The sequence below is a fragment of the Cryptomeria japonica genome, chromosome 10, assembly GCF_030272615.1.
Source record: "Cryptomeria japonica chromosome 10, Sugi_1.0, whole genome shotgun sequence".
Classification (NCBI taxonomy): Eukaryota; Viridiplantae; Streptophyta; class Pinopsida; order Cupressales; family Cupressaceae; genus Cryptomeria; species Cryptomeria japonica.
Window position 1 is genome coordinate 476,557,319 of NC_081414.1, and position 20,652 is coordinate 476,577,970.

Genomic DNA, 20,652 nt, shown 5'->3' on the forward strand with positions numbered 1-20,652 from the left:
TAGGTAGGTGAGGTGGCCGCTTTAATAGGAACGTGAGTTTAGAGCCCAAGCCTGCTTTGTTTCTGCTAGGTTGTGAAGGAAGATTGATAGGTTCAGTAACTCCCTCTTTGCATTTGCCAATAGGTCCTTTACCGTCATATCCCATTTGCTTCATGATTAAGTAGCCTTTTCCATACATGTGTGTTGGTAGCACAATGTCCAGAGCAGCTGCTCTATGATTTTCTTCTTCATCTTTGTATAACTAGCTAAGAATATCTTTGTCTTCTGATTCATGTGCTAGAGTACCCAATTGGATGAAAGTACCATCAAATTTAGTGATGGGCTGAGTAGCCAGTTGTGTTGATGTAGTAGGCAAACCATGCGATCTAGGTGAGGTGGGCAATTTTGCCAAACATAAAGGTTCCAAAGAGTATTCTCCCATGCCTTGGTCTTTGATTTGCGTTTTTTGCTTGAAGTCTCCCCATAAGGAGTTGGATTTTGCTGTATATGGATCTGATGTTGAAGATTGCTGCTTTTCTCTATTATGAGGAACCAAACTATCCTGGGCTGCCCCCATTGCATTGCAATGTTGAAATGGATTATGATCAGCAAATATGGAGACTTCTTGTCCATCATAAGGAAACTTGACACACTAGTGATATGTAGAAGGGACTGCTTGCATTTCATGTATCCAGAGTCGTCCTAAAAAAATATTGTAGGTTAGATCGATATCTAAGACTTGACAAATAGTATCCTTTTGTACTGGGCCCACTTGAATAGGTAATATGACTGTGCCTTTAGAGGACCGTTCCTCATCATCATATGCTTTTATGGTAATCTTTTTGCAAGGATCAATAGATTCTTCTGAGAAGCCTAATGCACGGATAAGCTTTAAAGTACAGATATTAAGGCCGGCTCCTCCATCTATTAGGACTCTCTTGACTCGGTGTTTGCAAACAATGACTTTAATATGGAGAGGGGTATTATGCAGATGACTCAATGAGGTATTGTCGTGCTCTAAGAAGGTGAGGTTGTGAGATCCTGTCATATGGGTGACCATGGCTTGAAATCTGTTTGTATCCAGATTTTGAGGTACATTTGTTTCCAATAATGCTTGCTCCAATATGTCTTTGTGCTTGGGTGATAGTTTTAATAATTCCAGGATAGATATCTGAGCTGGAGTCTTGCGTAGTTGGTTAACCAAGTCATATTGGATTTTAGGTGTGGTACTTGTAGGTGCAGTATGTCCCTTTAAGACATATTTCTGAGTGCGGGTTGTTACATTGACAGATTCATGATCACGCTGATCTCGGATGGTGATGACATTTACTTGATGATCTTCAGCTGATATGTGATTGATAGTGTTATCGTAAATGTGATTAATACGAGCTCCGCGTGTATCATTTGAAGTTGATGCTCCATCTTTGTTGTAATTTGGGAGAGGATTTTTGAAGGCTTCGTGATCATTATTTGTTTTGAGACCATCTACCGTTAAGTCACCTCGATCGATCATGTCCTGGATTATCTGTTTCATTCTCATGCACTCGTTTGTTCTATGACCCTTGTTGCGATGGAAATCACAATAGTGTGAATCATTCCACCAAGGTGGTTTGACTGGGGGTTCATAATTGTTGAGTGGTGGTAAAGAAAGAACCTTGTTTGCCAAAAGTTCTCTGAACGCGGATTCTAGTGATTGTCCCAGTGGTGTGAAGATACGCTTTTGGAAATTGTTTGTATTGTTGCGTGGATTGTTGTTAGGTCCTGGATTCATGTTTTTGCCTCGATTATCGTTGGTGTTGTTGGTGTTGATTTGTCCTTGATCAGTGTTTTGCGCATACGTATTAGCACTGGGAGTAGCATTTTTAGCATTTTTCGTGGTCTGAGGATTTCCAGATAATGCAAGGACTAGTTGTTTCGATTTAGGATCATGTGGTTCATTGTTGCTTTCGTTTTTGTTTCGAGTCCAAAATCTAGATTTGTCAAAGTTGGTGTTGTTTTGGTTATTGTAGTTTGATGAATTTGTTCCTTCCTTGTAGAATTTGAGTGTTCCCTTTTTGACACAAGCTTCCTCTACTTGAATGCCATTTTCAATCAATTTGGCAAAGGATGGTATGCATTGAAGTTTGAGTCTGTAACTCATTTTGCCATTTAAGTTATCAATGAAAATTTCCATTTTCTCCTTTTCAGGAATATTGCGAGGATATCTAGATACCATGCGTCGCCAACGCTAAAGGAACAACATGAATGTTTCATTGTTCTTTTGTTTGGTGTTGCAAACATCTAGCATGGTTATGGCATGTTGGATGTTGTAAGAATAGTGAGTGATGAATTTGTTAACCAATTCATCAAACGACCTGACAGGTGGTGTAATCTTGGATAACCATTCCATTGTTTGTCCTCCCAGGCTTCTTGGGAACAACCTCATTAGATAGGTGTCATCATGAGCAAATTCAAGACTCATGGTGCAAAATTCTCGAACATGATCCCGAGGATCACCTTTCCCATCATATTTATCAAATTTGGGAACATCTGAGTTTGGAGGAAAAGGTACCATGTTTAAGCTTCTGTCAAATGGATAAGGACAAATTTCATTTAAAGAGTACCGCACTGTTGTCCCTTGTTGCATATCCTGTATTTGCCTTTGTAACATTTGCATTTGTTGAGTAAGAGCAATCAAGGGTGCATTGTCTTGCCGAGGAAAAAGTTCTTGCCTGGTATTGGCTCTCAGCTGAAAGGGAGTGGTAAATGGTATATGTTGCTCTGGTGTTTCTAGTTCAGGTATATGCATTTCTGGTATGCGTTGTTCTGGAATGTGTTGTTCAAAGTTATGTTGTTCAGGTATGTGAGTTTCTTCTTCTCGGTTTTGTTCTTGAGATGCATATTGCCGGGATTCGGTTTGAAAAAGATTTGGGTCGAAATCTTCCTGAAGTTTAACGCCCTTGCTTGTGAGCATCAACAAATATTTTTCCTTGTCATTTTCTATGAGCTTTTCGACAAGTTTTTGGAAGGTGGGATTTACTTGACATTGTCTAAGAAGGGTGTCGGTAATTTCAGGTTCTTCTACAGGTGGAACTTCAAAAGGATTTGATAATCTTCGATTCATACTTGATTCTGCGTGTGCCTCGCTTTGTTTGTCTCGTTGAGAGCGAGTAATAGGCATTTTTAGTAGAAGCTTTCAGTGATGAAAGGAACAAAAGCCTCTTCGATGTGTTGTTCGGGCGTTGGTGGTTCTGGTCGAGATGTGTTATATGTGATGCACTCGTCGGGTAAGAATGCGGGATTGATTTTCCCACCTCGGTTTATCTTTTGATTAAAAGCAGACTTTTGACAGTATGCTCTTGTTTTCAGGGGTTCTCTATCAAATTCGCTAGATTTGTTTTGGATATAACGTTTGACATGATGAAGAAATACCCGATGAGATTTGAAGAGTTGACGATTGATGTATAAAAACTTGTTTCGCTTGATGAATTTGGAAAAGCTAGGTGGTTGTTTCTTCAACATGATGTTACGATAGAGGTTCTTTCTTCTCAGAATAAGGGGATTAGTCATGCATGAGTGATAAATGATTTCCTTTGATTTGTTTGGATTTAGTTGATTCTTGTTTTGAAAATTTCAAAGTTTACTTTATCAGAATGAAGGTTTAGATATCCCTTCACGATAAAGTGTGTCAAATGATATGGATAAGAAGTTTCCCGATCTGGAAACTGGATTTTGACAATTTGAAAATTTTTAGACAAGTGTTTGTGAGATAAAATCCGTAAGATGTTTAAAGGATTTGATTGATACTAATGATGAAAATGTTCCGGATTATGATAGGAAAGACGTCCTCTATTGCTTGATTCGTTTTCGGATTCTGACAACTTTGTTTGACACAAATTTGACTTTGAGAAATAGTTTTAATGATTTGTTTTTGTCACTCTGGTTCGATAAAAGATGTGTTTTGATGAAAAACTGTTTTCAAAATATTTTCAAAATTTTCAAAATTTTCGGTTTTTCAACTCTCTGTTTTTCTACCTTTTCTCACGCGCTAAAGCAGAGGTTTGATGCACTACCTAATTTTCCTGATGCGCTAAAATGTTTCTCACACGCGCTAGTCTGCCCCCGGTTACGCGCTAAAGTATTGATTTTGGAAAAAAATTGTTTTTGACTGTGAAAGATGTACGCGCTAGACTGGGCTTCAGAAGCGCTAACTGTTTAGGCCAATGCGCTAAAATAGGCTTTCTACGCGCTAAGATGTTTGTTTCACGCGCTAAGACAGGCTTTTTGAAATTTGCTGTGAAGTTTGTTTGGAAAACAACGCGCTACACTGTGCCTCCTACGCGCTATCTGTTTTGGTTAATGCGCTAACTTTGGTTACCTACACGCTAATGTTTTCCTGATACGCGCTAAAGGATTGTTCTCTGTTTTGCTTTGCAGTTGAAACGCTACTGTTTTTGTTGTACGCGCTATTTTGTGTTTTGGATGCGCTAAAAGATCTGTTACACGCGCTAAGATGTTGCTCTTACGCGCTAAACTGCCTTGATTTTTCCTTTTGGTTGTTTCTGTGAGGATTTTGATTTTTGTTGAGAGAAATTTTAAGTATGATGGATGATTTTCTGAAATACAAAATGCAAGCACGGCACACAAAGTACAATCATTTCGCCTAATCTAACAGAAAGTGTATGTTCTGTCGAGGATGTGTTCAAATCCCCAATGTTTTAACAGGTTGGATACAAAATAAAACACTTCAGAAAGACTCTTTATTCAAGGGTCATAAGTAACATCATAGCCCACTAGTCTCGATACTCTGTCAGCTCAAACAGCCGTGTCACCCCCTAGAGGGCGCCCATTTTTTTGCCTTTTACCAGAAGTTAACCCAAAGTGAATTGCTTCACAGTTGAGTAGTTATCTTGGGAGATATATGGTGAGTAATCTTGGGGGCGGATTCTTCCCCACCCTTGCACTATGATGTTACAAATATTTGGATACTGACTCAGCTCAAAGTTTCTAATACTAAGGTTCTTAAACAGGCTTCCCGTTTGGCCGTCAGTGATAAACTCCCTCAGGAGGCTTCCCAACCTTTAGAACAAAGGCTTTACGTATCTCGAGGATACTGGGGGAAGGCTAATCACTGCGCGCAACCGTTGAAAAGGACTTTCGTCACTTTCCACATTTGATTATAGTGGGTTGGAATTCTTGGCGTCAAAGCTGTTCCCCACTTAGGTCGTTCCCTTCACACCGACCATAAACGGCTTTAAGAGTTGATTGCAACTCCTCGGGAAGGCAGGTCTGCTAAAGGTTTTTAACTGCTTGAAGTACTGAAAGCATAAGAGTGGTTTGGCTTTTTGATCACCCAATTAAGGGGAGAGCATATACCTTCCACTTTCGAGACAAAGCGAACAATGAGGTTTATTTTAGCCTTTCAAAGCAGTGATTTTCTAAAAACTATGCAGAGATGTTGCTCCACAAAAGCATGATGTTCTTTTTAAATTTTTCAAAGCAATGATTGTCCAATCTATGGAAAAGAAATCGTCAACAAAGAAAATTCGATTTTTGGGAGGTCAACAAAAAGAAAAACATTTTGCTGTAAAAGCAAACTTCCTCGCTTTACCTGCAAGAAACTGTTAAAACCCTGCAAATAAACAGAACGAGAAGATTGTTAGTTTGTTTCGGGGGACTTCCACAAGTCTAAAATTTTAATTCGGTTACAAAAAAAAAATTTATTTATTTTTTTTTTGTTTGTTTTGTCTGTGATGCGCTACAGAACAAACTGTACGCGCTACAATATTCAGCGGATGCGCTACAGTTTCTTCTCCCTACGCTATTCTATTACTCGGATGCGCTACTTTATCTGTTGTACGCGCTAATTTGTGTTTCGCTGTTTCCCGCGATCCGTTATATAGGAAAAATTTGAATCTGATGCGCTAACTGTTAGTTTTAACGCGCTGGAATATCTATTACAAGCGCTAAAAGGTTAAGCGGATGCGCTAGTCTGTCAGGTATATGCGCTAATGTGTGTTTCGCCAGCGTCGATACCTACAGGAAAATTTGTTAAATAGTATTATGCGCTAAGGAACAGTGTTCACGCGCTAAGACAGAAAGCACACGCGCTAAACAGTAGGCTAGAAGCGCTAAACTGTTAGGCGGATGCGCTAAAATATCTTTTCGACGTGCTAATTCTAGTTTCCCGCGTATCTGCAAAAGTCATCAATTTCAAAAAATGATGTGTTATTGGGGGTCAAGCCCCACGGTGGGCGCCAGAAATGTATGCGAGAAAAGTGGGCGAATAAAACTTAAAACGTGAAAAATACGAGAAATACCAATCCACACACACACACAGGACTTCTTGATGCAAGCTATGGAGTAGCGTAGTGTTACTCAGCTTCCCAAGGAGGGTCCCATGGTTCTCTATCTCACAATGTCCCTCAAACCAACGTTTTTGCTCTCAGATCACTGAGCAAAATGGTTTAGGGATGGCAAATATGAGAACGAGAGAGATTTTAATTGATTTTAGTATGAGATGTGTTGTAAGCTATGTATGATGCTCGAAATGCAATAAACTAAATGATAAGATGACAGGGTTAGTATGAATACTATCCTAACATACTATATTTAGTCTATGATTGAGCTAAAATGATAAATAAATTATTCTAGCATGCATATTAGTCTAATTTATGATCTAAAAGAGGCTAAATGAGCATATATGAAATGAAAGCTTGAAAGAATTTGAGCATAAGTGTGATGCTTCAAATTTGAAAGATGATTGTTAAGAATGGAGGAATGAGGGCTCTATTTATAGCACAAACAGGGCAATGGATGGTCAGGATTGAAAGGTTTAATCAAGGGCCAGGTTTGAAAGTTGGGGATCCATGTGCACAATTTGCACCAATGACATGGTGACAAATGTCAACATAAGATAGGGTTGAGAGAAGAGGTTGGAGGCATTAAAGGCCTGAGAAGACCTCATGGTTATCTAAAGGCTAAGGGTCAAGTCTAAGTTAGGATTACCCACTGGATTAGGAGTTAATCCAAGGATAAACTTTTGTGCAAATGATTAAGAGATAATCATAGTCAAAGCATTAATGGCCTGATGAGACCCTTGGGTTGGATAGAGGTTGAGTCAAAACAAATGTTTTAACCATGTGGGAAGGTTTGAATTAACAATTAATGGTTATTGGAGACTTTAGGGATTAAGTGGTTGAAGGTTGGAAGCCTTTAATGGTTTTCAAAGACTTTAAGGGTTTTAGTGGTTGAAGGTTGAAAACCTTCAATGGTTATCAAAGACTTTAAGGTTTTTGAGAAGTGACTTCCCTTTGCTTAGGGATGTGACAAAGTTTAGAGGAGGGGTTTGGAAGTAGATGCTATGTTCACAAAGATGATAGAAATGGTAAGTTTGATCAGAAAAGTGAAGAAGGAACATTTCTAGGTTATTCTTCTAGAAGCAAAGCATTTACATGTCTGATCAAATCATCTAACAAAATAGTAGAAAGTGCAAATGTGAAAATTGATGAATTTGCAAAAAGAAATGATGAAGGAAATTCCAAGGAACCAGAAGACTATGATGAATTTGTCTATGTTCAACCGAGAAGTCTTATCGAGAAGACTGTTGAAGAAAATGAAGAGAATATCCAGTTACCGAGTGATGAAGAAGATCATACAAAGCCTACCGAGCCTGTATTAGCCAAGTATGTCAGAAGACATCATGCACCAAGTCACATTATAGGAGATAAGGATGATCCAGTGATGACAAGGAACAAACTGAGACATAACACATGTTTGATATCTGAATTTGAACCGAGAATAGTGGAAGAGGCATTTAACAGTGAAGATTGGATAAATGCTATGACAGAAGAGATTGATCAAATCAAGAAGAATGACACATGGACACTAATTCCAAGACCAAAGGACAAAAATGTAATCGGTACAAAGTGGATTTTTCATAAACAAGCTAAATGAAAAAGGAGAAGTCATTCGAAACAAAGAAAGACTAGTTTGCAAAGGTTATGCTCAAGAAGAAGGAATTGATTATGGTGAAACTTTTGCACCTATTGCTAGACTTGAAGGAGTAAGAACATTGTTGGCCTATGATGCTTTCAAAAATTTCAAGGTATACCAAATAGATGTCAAATCTGCATTTCTGAATTGAATATTAGAAGAAGAAGTTTTTATTGAACAACCTAAAGGATTTGTTGAAGACAATAATAAAGATCAGGTATGTAAATTGAACAAAGCTTTATATGGTTTGAAACAAGCACCTAGAGCATGGTATGAAAGATTGCACTCTTATTTGATTAAGATTGGATTTATAAAGACAAGTGAGAACAACAACACGTACATGAAGAATGATGAAAATGGAATACTGATCTCAGCCATATTTGTTGATGATATTATATTTTGTGGAAATGACTCTTTATGCAAGAACTTTGGAAATGAAATGAGCAAAGAATTTGAGATGTCATTAATCAGTGAGATAAAGTATTTTATAGGTTTACAGATACTGCAAATGAAAAATGAGATTTTCATTACTCAATCCAAGTACATAAAGGAAATCTTGAAGAAATTTAGAATGGAAGATTCAAAACCAGTAAGTACTCCTATGACTACCAACTGTAAATTATCAAAGAATGATGAATCTGCATCTGTTGATGAGACACTTTACCGATCCATGATTGGAAAGCTACAATATGTTGTTCACAGTAGACCAGACATAGCACATGCAGTAGGTATAGTTGCAAGATTCTCTGCAAATCCTAAGGAAACACACATGACAACAATCAAAAGAATTTTTAGATACTTGAAAGGCACTGAGGATTATGGCTTAGTATATCAGAAAGGGAAAAAATTTGATTTAAAAGTTTATACTGATGCTGATTAGGCAGACAATATTGATGACAGAAAAAGCACAAGTGGAGGAGCTTTCTTTTTAGGAGAAAGACTAGTGATTTGGCTTAGCAAGAAACAAGGATGTGTTTCACAGTCAATAGCAGAAGCTGAATACGTTGCTGCAGCACTGAATTGTACCAACATTGCATGGATCAAACAACTGTTGGAAGGTATAAATGAGAAAGTTACCGAGCCAGTAACTATATTCTGCTACAATACTAGTGCCATTAATATTTCAAAAAACCCTGTTATGCACTCTAAGACAAAGCACATCTCTATCATATATCATTATCTTAGAGAAGAAGCTCAAGAGAAGAAAGTGGTTTTGGAGTATGTTAGTACAAAGGAACAAATAGCAGATATCTTCACCAAGCCACTACCAAGGGACACTTTTGAATATCTCAAAAGTAAGTTAGGGGTCCTACCCCTATCTTCTACTCACTGACCGAGTTCGGTGAAAGCATCAGTCCGATGACTCTATTGAATATCTTTTAGGAGTTGATGTTGCATTACACACTTTAGGATGTTTTCTAAAGGTGTACAGGAATTATTACAGGACATTATACAGGGAACAGGAATTAAAGACAAAATGCTCTGACCAAGACTCAGTTGATACACAATAGCAGGATATCACTTCACACAGAAAGAAATTATGTTTTAGTTCTTTACTTTTTGGCATTGTTGTCAAAGGGGGAGAAGACTAATATCAGAGGAGAAGACTAAGAGAAGACTGACTGAGTATTGGAAAGAAGACTGAAGAAAGATGAGAAGTCTAATATATGGGGGAGAGCATTTCAGTATTTCAGAATCATAGATATCTGAATCTTTTAAAGGTAAAATCAATTGGTTTTGCCATCAATGCCAAAGGGGAAGATTGTTGGCAATATTGCATTATAACAGACAATGAAAGATTGTTGGCATTTCATAAGGATATTGAGAAGGTTGTTGATGATTATGGATATAACTGATTAAAGATGTTTACTATCTTGCTATTATTATTTTGTCATTGATATCAAGAAATTGATTTTCTAATTCAGTATGATGTTGCCATATCTTGAGAAGTATGATTTAAAGAATATAAAGATGTTGGTAAAAGACACAGGAAAGAATCTGATGAATAAGGGGATGAATAAGGTATTCAATGAGCAACTACTACCGAGTCAGACAATGATGAGATCATGATGTTTAGATTGTTTTAACATCATACATATGTTGTAAATTGTAAAGGTTAATACTATACTATGTTACCAAGCAAAGAACCTAGTCGGTAAACCCTAAGGAACCTAGTCGGTAAACCCTAAGGTTATTGCTATCGGTTAATGAAGGCGGAATGTCTACTGAGTGAAGTTTAGTATTCACTAAGTTATAATCGAGTTGCTACCAAGTTTTAACCGAGCTATAACAGAATGCATTAAATGTTTGCATGCATTATTTAATGAAGGAAGTTGATGAGCTGGAACTGATTAAATGATTGGTGAGCCGTGGATGAAGTTTGTTAATGAATCTAAGGCAATGGAAAGTCGACGTAAAGATCTATAGCGTAGATTGAACCGCAATACCTTGGCACAAGTTCCAAGAAATGTATACAAGTTCCAAGGCAGGGTAAAATGTTTTTAGATCGAAAGATGCATTGAACTTGGACAAGATTGAAGATTTGATGGCTATGATTGATCATGGGAAATGTGATCAAGGAGATTAAGCGGTTACCTAATTGTTTATAAATAAGAAACTGTTGATAAACAATGTATGTGGGCAAGTGTATGCACAGGGATGTTACATAGTGATTACCAAGCACATAAGCTTGAAGACCTGTTTGAATAACAGAGTATAGAAGCCCAGCAGATAGACAAGATTAGTTCTATGTCTAGATTGTATTGAACAAATAGGAATATGCTTTAGCATTTTAGATGTGAAGTTGCAGATAGAGTTTTATTACTGTTATTTTGTGAAAGTGACAGAAAATCTCTTAACCGAGTGGACTTAATAGTCTTATTTGTAAAACCCTCTAGCAAGGTGACATTTTGATTGAGTGTTTGAAATCCTTTAACAAGGTCACTTCTAACAAGGTGAAGATCCTAACAGATCTGAGGGAAATCCCTTAACTGGGTCACATCTAGCAATGTGTTTGTAATCTTTAACAGGATTTGCTTTTAACCGAGCATACTCTAGAAGAGCATATCTCTTAGTGGGTCTGAAATCCCACAGTGGTTTTTCCCTATTTGGGTTTCCATGTTAAATCTGGTGTTATGAGGTTTATGATGTTTATATGCTTTTGAGTTTGCATGTTTGATAGTTTTGGTTATATTACTGGTATATATGTTACCGAAGTTGAATCTGATGTTTTTATGGAAGATTAAGTTTGTATGATTCACCCCCCCCCCCCCCTCTCATCTTATTAGCTATTGGATTTGTACTTATATTAAGTATCAGAACTATCAACATGTTATGTAGAAGCATTGAATGATGAATATGTTGAGTTATGATTAACCATTGTTGATGTTTACAAGATTGAAGTTGTTTACTGTTAAAGTTGTCCTAACAGTTAAATTGGTTGATGTCAAGTATTCTTATGAATATTGATCTTAACTGAGATATGTTTACTTTGTTTTGATGATTTTGAGTTTGGGAAATTTGTATCAGTTTTTCAATATATTGATTCACCCCCCCTCTCAATATTCTACCGGATACTTATTATTTCATCATAACATCATACTCTTGATCAAATTTTTGGCCCTGTGACATTTTCTTCCCTTTTGACACCTCGTCCACCCTCTGTAGCTTCTTTCATTTGTTGAGGAAATCCTTGAAAGCCTCCCACCTCATATATGCCTCTATCTTGTTCTCCTCTTTGTCACTTATAGTGATCCATAAAATAAATGGACAGAGCGGGGGTTCATATCCACCAACCTGCAACCAATCTCCATCATGGGCCACAAATCTCCATCATGGGCATCCAGTCCTAACTCAAATATTCGTGAATTACCCATTCAACCTCCTCCTCACTGCTCATCACCTTGGATAATGTGTCAGCCACCTCATTCCCATTTCTCAATGATACTTTATATACTTGGAAAGATTTTAAATGTTTCCAAATAATATTTAGATATTTATTTAAATTCCAAGCTAAAGAACCTCTTTTTATTATGGAATTTATAACAATTAACGAATCCCCCTATAAATCCAATTTGGTTACAAACAATTTTTTTGCCATTTTGCTTTCTTCTAGGGTTGCTTGCACTTTCGCATCGTTATTCATGCCCTCTATCAATTTCTTTGCTCCTAACACCAAAATATTTTCTAAGCAATCCCTTGCCACATACCCAAGTCCATAAGGCCCCAATTTTCCTTTTGAAGCCCCATCAAAATTCATTTTGATCCAACCATTCTCTAGCTTCCTCTGCTTAGCCTCCCTTCTATCCCGTGAATCTAGGTTAGCCTAGAGAGGTCCATTAACAAGTACACTTGATCAACTATCAATATAAGATAGAACATGTAGATAAGAATATAGTACATGATATTAAAATTAGTAATAAAACAACATGAGATGTCCATGGAGAAACCCTTTTGTGAAAAAACTCTACCATTAAAGAGAGCACAAGTTTATATTAATCAAAATGAAAGTGTGTTACATTTAGTATATCAAACATTCCCTTTCAATTTGATAGAATTTTGGTTGTGTGGCAATGCATATAAAATGATCATCCTAAACCTCTATCTCATACCTCCATTATGTAGAGAAAATATGTACAAGAAGCCATAAGTGGTTTATAAAACAATGGATTAAAATCATGAGCTTAAACTAATCACCCAAAATCAAGTAAAAAATTCAATGCTCCATTCATGAAGAGCATATTTTAAGAGTAGAACACGTAACTCCCTTCATTGCTCTTACATGTTATAGATAACCTCAACTTTTTGATGAATAAGTGTATGCTTTATCATTTATAAAAAGTAATATTACACATATTCATAAAAAGGTGGGTATATGTAATATCACACTCCTCGAGCCCATATAAGGCCAACCCTCGAATCATAAAACTTTAAAAAATAAGTTGTTAAGAAGTGCTAGTAATAACAATAAGGGGTAGAGATGGGTCTTGGTCCCTTTGTTTATCCCATACATTTGTAGGATCTAAAATATCCATGAGAGGGTCCCAACCCTCGTCATCTTTATCTTTATCTTTGTATTCTTTTTCATGGGCCAATGAAATTGCAAGAGTTAGCCAAGGCAAATTGCTAGAATCAAACCAACTAGAGGCTCCACCAAAATGTCATCCAAAATTTCCCTTTGTGGGAGGAAAATAAGTGGAGTTCTAATGAGTGGACCACGACCAACCCCATTGTCAATGATCCCTTTTGGTAGATAAAAGAGAAGCATGTGAAAGAGCAACACAATTGCCACATGTAGAAAGGATTCATCCCCACCAATGTCTATAGTGGTCAAGAAGCACCTATAAGTGAGCCACTTCTAAGACAACTTTATTAGTTTGCACCCATATTTGTTTTGATTAATTAGAAAATTAGTTTTTAAGGACCCGAAACCTTTTACATAAAGATCAAAAGATAGTTCAGTAAAGATCAACTAGACCAGCATAAAGACAACATACAAAAGACTGGCAAGAAAGCCAACAACATGAACGGACAACAATAAACTAGGAACAACAAAGCAAAAAAAAATGGAAATAAAAACCTAGACAGCTAGAAACACCTATAGAGACTTAAGAAGTTCAGCAACCTTGATGACTAACATGTCATAATTTGCCGAAGCAACTTTGAGCTCTTTGATTTCCTTGTTCGGATTTTTCTCCCTCTTCTTGCCTTTGGTCCTTGTTCTTGGTCCTTGCACACCTTCCACGCCCTCCATGTCAGATTCCTTCTCCATGGATCCCTTCTCATTCTCCATCTTACTGATCAGGATTTTGATTTTGTCAGCCGAGGCCTTCAGAATGTTATAACTTTGTTCAACAATGCTTTTGAGACAGGTATCGATTTTGTTGAGTCTATTTTCAGCATCCACCATTCTCTGGTCCCTAACAGTGTCATTGTTTTTTATTTCCTCCAGAGCCTTCTCCACTTGCTCAAACCTTGGATTGAAGGCATCCCTAATCTCTTCAACTCTAGCAATAGTCTTTCCCAAATCACCAACATACTCAGCCATGGATTTACCTTCACCGATGCTAAAAGTCTCTAGAATTTGAATCCTATGACTTAGGTTCTTGTTTTTCTCCACACCTTTCTTGTGACTATTTATGAGCCAGTCGAGGGCGTCCACAAACCCCTTCAAATCCTCAACAAAAGGGTTAGAAGGGGGACTTTTTTCACTTGGCCTGATCAGTTTTGGGGTCTTCTCCACTAGTATTCTGTTCGGCATCACTACCAACACTCTGGTTGAAACCATCCCCTGTGTTCTCCTCCTCAAATTTTTGGTCTACATCAGAGTCCTTTCTCTGCTCTTTGTCCTTCATCTCTAGCTCAGAATTGCCTTGCCTTTTCTGCTTTTTCCTTTTCTGAAAAGAAGATTTAGGTTTCTTCTTCCGAGGGGACGGGGGGTCATCCTTTTCAAAGTCCTCAGAGACCTCCGAGGAGGAGGAAGAGTGAATCTGGAAGACCTTCTCTTTGCTTTTTTTCTTGCCCTTGGAAGAGGATGACTTAATGCTCTCCTGTTTTCTTTTCTTACCCAATTCAACATAGGAGTCCTCCAGGCTCTCCTCAGTCTCACTTTTCGAATCACCGATAGAATCCTCACCCATAGAAAATTTAGAGTCTGACCCTTCCTCCTCAGAATCAGAGACAGAACCATGATCTGATTAGCTTTAATATGATCATAGATTAGAACCATAATACCTTTGTGCATAGTAGTGTCTCCCTTAGGGTTCTCTCTGTGGGCTTTGATAGTGGCATTCATCAAGAAAATCAAGAAATAGGGTATGTTAACTTTGTCTTGATATCTGAAGTGGTTAAGCAACACGAAATGGTAGCCATAGACCTTGGTAAATCTGCCATCCAGAGTGATGTAGCACATGATAGCAAATAGAACCTCCCTCCAAGGCTTAGAAAATGCCCTAGGTGGGTAGTATGTCTTGCTAAGCTTAACCAGGCGCTTATTCTCCTTAGTAGTTTCAGGGTATTGCTCGATGGCCTCCTTGCTAAGCTTTCTGTCCCTGTAGAAATTACTTCCCTCCCTTCGGAGACCCATCACCTGAGCAATGAGGTCTTCGTCAATGGTTATAGTTTGATCTCCCATTTTCAGGGTGCCCTTCCTCCAGTTTTTGGTGAAAAAATTAGTGATTTTAGCATCCCTCCCATGGAGTCTTTCCATGTACTTCGTTAGCCCGCCCTTCTGCAAGATACTCCAGATTTCCTCCTTTTGTTTCCATTCTTTACAATTATTGCGCTCGTAGCGATGCCTATTACCTCCCATGATTTCATAGCTCATACCAGAAACTTGAGAGTTGCAGATAGCTAATGGAAAGAAATCTCTAGATGCGGCCCCAAAAACCTAGAAAGCGTGGAGAAGGTGGCATTCATCTTATCATTATTGGTATTGACACAATAATAATTAATATTAGCCCTCCAAGTCATGTTATTAATCATGATATAATCCATTTAAAATCTTTCGGGTGCAGTTATATCGATCCATGAAAATGATTGATCTGACATCATTAAGAAGATCCTCTTCACCCTTCCAGGTAGTCATGTTGTCATGAGTGACCGCCACGTTAGTTGCCCAATTAGCGGGGCCATTTGCTTCTCAATAAATGTGAGAGAAAACATTTATCAAAGGTTTTAATAAGATCCCTAGCAGCCTTAATGATATTGTTGATAGTCCATGAGGGCTTGGTAGTTCCTTTAAGGCAGTTAATGATATTATTAGAGTCCCCCTCGATCTAGAGGTAAGGACAGTTTCACCTTTTAGCCAGAAGGATGCCTTGGAGAGTAGCCATAGCTTCCACCATATGGTTAGTTTGGCAACTTATAGGAACAACAACAATTTCCTTACAAATGCCATTTTCATCTCTAAGAATTGCACCACATCCCGCTGGTCCAAGATTGCCTTTAGCAGCACCGTCAAAGTTGATTTTGAACCATCCAAGAGGGGAAGAGTACCACTTAGCTTCAAGTCTCTTTCTTTGTTTAGTATCAATCCTAACAACACTTCAGGTTCTAGGAGTTGAGGATGTGAGCTTCCAAGCAATTGACAAGAGTGCAAGGTTCTCCACTATAGCCCTTTGAATTTTCTGAAAAACAGCAGCTTGGGGGAGAGAAGTATCCCTGAAGATGCAATTGTTCCTTTCTTTCCAAATCCCCCACAGGATGTGAGGAAGAGAGAGTTGCCACAAAGTTCTCAAAGATGGATTAGACCAATGGTAGCTCCAAGAATGGAACAAATCTTGAATAGAGTTAGGGAACACCCATACCATACAAAAATTCTTAAGAAATCTTTCCCAAATAGAGATAGTGAAAGAACAGTGAATAGCCAAGTGGTCCATAGACTCTTCCTCCGCATGACACAAAACACACCTATTGGGGAGATTAAAACCTCTAATCTTCAGGTTGTCTAGTGTCAAAATTTTGTTTTGGAGAATAGTCTAGTAGAAGATATTGATCTTCAAAATAAGACCCTTAATCCAAGCTTTAGACCAGAAGGGGTTCTCTGAGGGGGCTGGAGTCAGCACTCCATACATGGAAGAAATAGTAAGGTTGCCTTTGGGCTCAAGTTTCCAAATAAGAATATCTTCTTCGTTATTCAGCCAAGCAGAAAACAAGTGTTTCTTGAGATTGATGAGGCCAGGGTGTATACCTTCAATATTTTTCCATTTGTCACCTATCTAGTACCCCTCAACCAAGGAACCAAAAACTCTTTTACAAGGGGTAGCAAAAGGGGCCCAATCAGGGATTTCCAAAAAAGGCTTATCAAGCAACCAGGGATCTTCCCAAAATCTGACTTTCCTACCATTACCAACTCTCCATTTAACCCCTTTAGCGATGTTTTCTTTACACTTTGAAGCATGGTTCCAAATGGGAGATCCATTGATGCTAAAATCAGAGTTGATGAAAGAGAAAAGAGATGAAGACAAGGGACGATACTTACTTATCCAAATTTCACACCACTCACTGTTGGAGTGGAACAATCTCCATATCTGTGTGGACAAAAGAGCTTCATTGAGAGTCCTGATTCTCCTTAGACCCAGACCACCCTTTCTTTTCGATCTACAAACCTTGTCCTAAGCCACTAAAGCCATTCTCTTATTTTCCTCAACCACAAACCAAAGAATTTTTTTTTGGATTTTTTCAATAGCATCAGCAAACTTAACAGTGATTCTGAAGAGACTAAGAGCATAAATAAGAATGCTTTGAAGGGATGCTTTAAGAAGTTGTAACTTGCCAACTTGACTTAAGAGAGCACATTTCCAACCAGCAAGCTTTCTCTGAAACTTATCCACCAAAGAACTCCAAAAGGAATCATGGGGAGAGATGCCTAGGGGGAGGCCAAGGTAGGTAGCAGGAAGATCAGCAATCCGACATTCTAGAATTCTATTGATTCTATGTTGTCTTCTCTTAGGAGTGTTGATGAAAAACACTTCACTTTTAACCCAATTGATAAGCTGGCCAGAAGCAGACGCAAACTTGCATAGGGTGTCCTTTAGGATTCTGGCTTCCAAAATACTGGAATCCCCCATAATGATGGTGTCATCCACAAATTGTTGGTGGGAGCAGGTGTGATCAGCAGAAGAGGGTTGGAGACCTTTAAAGATACCTCTAGTCACCATGCTTTCCATGTACCTGCCAAAGCATTCAGCCATGATGATGAAGAGAATAGGGGAGATGGGATCCCCTTGCCTCAAACCTCTGGAGGCTTTAAAAATAGGGGAGGGGGAGCTGTTAACAAGAACAACAAAGGAGACGAAGGAGATAAGCTGCTTCAAGAGGTCCACACATATGTTAGAGAAGCCAAATGCTAAGAGAACCTTCATGAGGAAAGACCACTCCACCCAGTCATAAGCCTTGGAGAGATCAAGCTTGAGAATAAAACCCTGCTTCTTGGCCATAACAAGGGAATGGATATTCTCATGGACAGTAATAATGGAATCAAGAATTTGCCTTCTTGGCACAAAACCATTTTCCTAAAGACTGATCAAATAGGGAAGGACATTCAAGAGTCTGGAGGTGAGGACCTTGGAAATTATCTTATAGAAAGAGTTGCATAAACTGATAGGCCGGAACTTATGCATGGAGTTAGCTCCTTGAATTTTGGGGATCAAAGCAATGAATGTGCCATTAATTTCTTTTAGTAATCTTCTTGCCCCAAAAAAATCTTTAACCCCATTGGAGACATATTTCCTAGCAATATCCCAGAACTCTTGGAAGAAGAACATAGGGAAGCCATCGAGACTAGGAGCTTTATTGCCCTCAAAAGAAAAGACAGCATTTCCGATCTCCATGTCCGAAGGGATGGAAGTCAAAAAAGAATTCTTATGCTCATCAATAAGGCAAGGAATGTTATGGAGGAATGCATTTTGAACATCATCATCCAAGCTCTGATCCCTACAAAGAAGATCAAAGAAGAAACTTTTTGCCTCATTTCTAATCTCCTCCTCCTTGACCAGCTCCACATTGTCCACCATTAGTTTTTTGATCCTATTAGCAGCTTTGTGTTTGATAGTCGACATATGGAAGAATCTGGTGTTCTTATCCCCTTCCTTCAGCCAAATACATCTAGATCTTTGCTTCCAAAAAGATTCTTCTTTTGCAATGATATCATGGTATCTTTTGAGGATCTCATTTTCTTCTGCAATTGTAATAGTGGAGAATCCATCCTTCTGGATTTGGACCTGAATTTTGTTGAGGTCTTCCTGAATTTTTCCTTTGGCCTCAAAAATATTCCCAAAGCTGGATTTATTCTAGGTCCTTATGTTATATTTTATGCTTTTAAGTTTCTTCACAACTCTATACATGGTAGTACCCTCAACTTGAATGTTCCACCATTCCTGAATTTTATGAGTCAGATCTGGATGTAATGTCCACATTTTTTTCAAACCTAAAGGGAAAATGCCTTCTCCTGTTGATAGGGTCAGCAATAAGAGTTATAGGGTAGTGGTCAGACCCAACACAAATGTGAGCAGACAAAGAGCAAAAATAATGTATGAACCAATCATCAGATATAAGAGCCCTGTCAAGGTGAACTTGAATAAGGTCATTTCCAGCCCTCATATTAGTCCAAGTGTAGTTGAAACCCGACATCTCCACATCATTAAGGGCCTAAGTGTTTATAAAATCCATGAGGGCCAGTCTACTATCCAACTGAGAAGGGCAACCACGAAATTTTTCCTCCTCTTTCAATAGGGTATTAAAGTCTCCCATGACCAGCCAATTGAGGTTCTTGAAGTTGTCCCTTATTCCCATAAGTTTTTTCCAAAACTTGCTTCTAGCTTTCAAGGTATTAGGAGCATAGATGTTTGTGAGGACCCAGGAGATGACATCCTTTAAATTCTCAAACTTATTGCAAGAAAAATTTCTCTCTTGAATAAGAACTTGACCTCCAACACTATTGAGATTCCAAATTGTTGCAATGCCTCCAGAGGCACCTTCGAGGCTACCACCACAGATGCTACCAGATTTAAAGAAATTCAAAGCTTCAACCTTTTCTCTACTCATCTTAGTTTCTTGAATAAGAAAAATGTCAGGTAACCTATCCCTAATCATATTCCTAATAATATCATGCTTGTGGGGATGATTAAGTCCCTTTATGTTCCAAGAAACAATCTTCATAATCACTTACCAATTCCTAACTCCTTCAGAGTCCTTTGAGTCCCATCTGCTATGTTCTTACTAGCCTCCTTATCTCTGACTTTGTGGTTTGAAGGTCATCCTAGGGATGAGGAGACATACCCTACATCAACTTGAGCAATTCTCCTAGACTTCCTTATTTGGGCAGCAGAGGGAGTGGATCCTTTCTTGTTCCTGTGTTTTGGAATTTTCCACTCGGCTTCTTTCTCAAAAACCGCTTCAGGGTCACTAAGGATTCTAGAAATATCCTCTTCATTACCTCATATAGGTGATCTAGAGTCATGTGAAGAGCTATTAAGTGTTTTAGAGGCAAGATCTTAATTAGAAAGATTCAATCCCAAGATAACACAGTTCTAGCCCTCTTGAAAATCAGAACAATTTGTGAGAGGGGAAGAGTCAGCCTTCTCTTCATGTGATCTAATGATCTCCCCTTCCTCAGATTGCTCTACTTCCTTAATATCCTTATCCTTTTGATTTTCTTCATTGGAAGCTTCCTTACTAGCCAAGGTGTCAGCAATCACCATCTGGGTAGTTTCCTTAGAAGATTCGTGTTGTTCTATTATTTCCTCTCTTGGGATCTGCCCTCCCAAGAGATTATCCGCTCCCATGCGTTCCTTCCTCAAAGATTCCTGGGGGGAATGATGTTTAGAAACAGAGGCTGAGGAGACCATATCCTTGTTCTCCCCCAGGGGTCCAAAACAGTTGATCTCAGCTGGGTTAGCTTCCTTGTTTTCTGTATTTTTGACTTGCCAGACCTTTTTTTTCGGAGCCTTTCTACTCTCAACTATTGTTTTGGCTTGCTTGTTATCCCCTCTGGGCTTTAGAGGGCAATGTATAACCCAGTGACCTATTTTTTTACAGTGGAAACAAGAAAAGGAGATGGATTCATATTCGGTATGTTGTTTCCAAGTACCCAAATTTGTTATATATAACACTAGAATGAATAATTTCTTTAGAAAAAACAAACTATGCTGATCAATAGAGCAATTAAAAAAGATCATGCATAATTTCTATATTTTCATA

At 38.3% G+C, this 20,652-nt stretch overlaps 1 protein-coding gene across 1 annotated transcript; it reads right to left on the reverse strand.

Moving 5' to 3' along the window:
* Positions 1-14,159: 14,159 nt before the first annotated feature.
* LOC131057902 (protein PXR1-like) lies at positions 14,160-15,262 on the reverse strand. The gene is made up of 2 exons (XM_057992029.1): positions 15,016-15,262; positions 14,160-14,644 (listed from the first exon to the last, which is right to left on the reverse strand). Exons 1-2 carry the CDS (start codon positions 15,260-15,262, stop codon positions 14,160-14,162), a joined length of 732 nt encoding a protein of 243 aa, XP_057848012.1.
* Between the last annotated feature and the right edge of the window lie 5,390 nt (positions 15,263-20,652).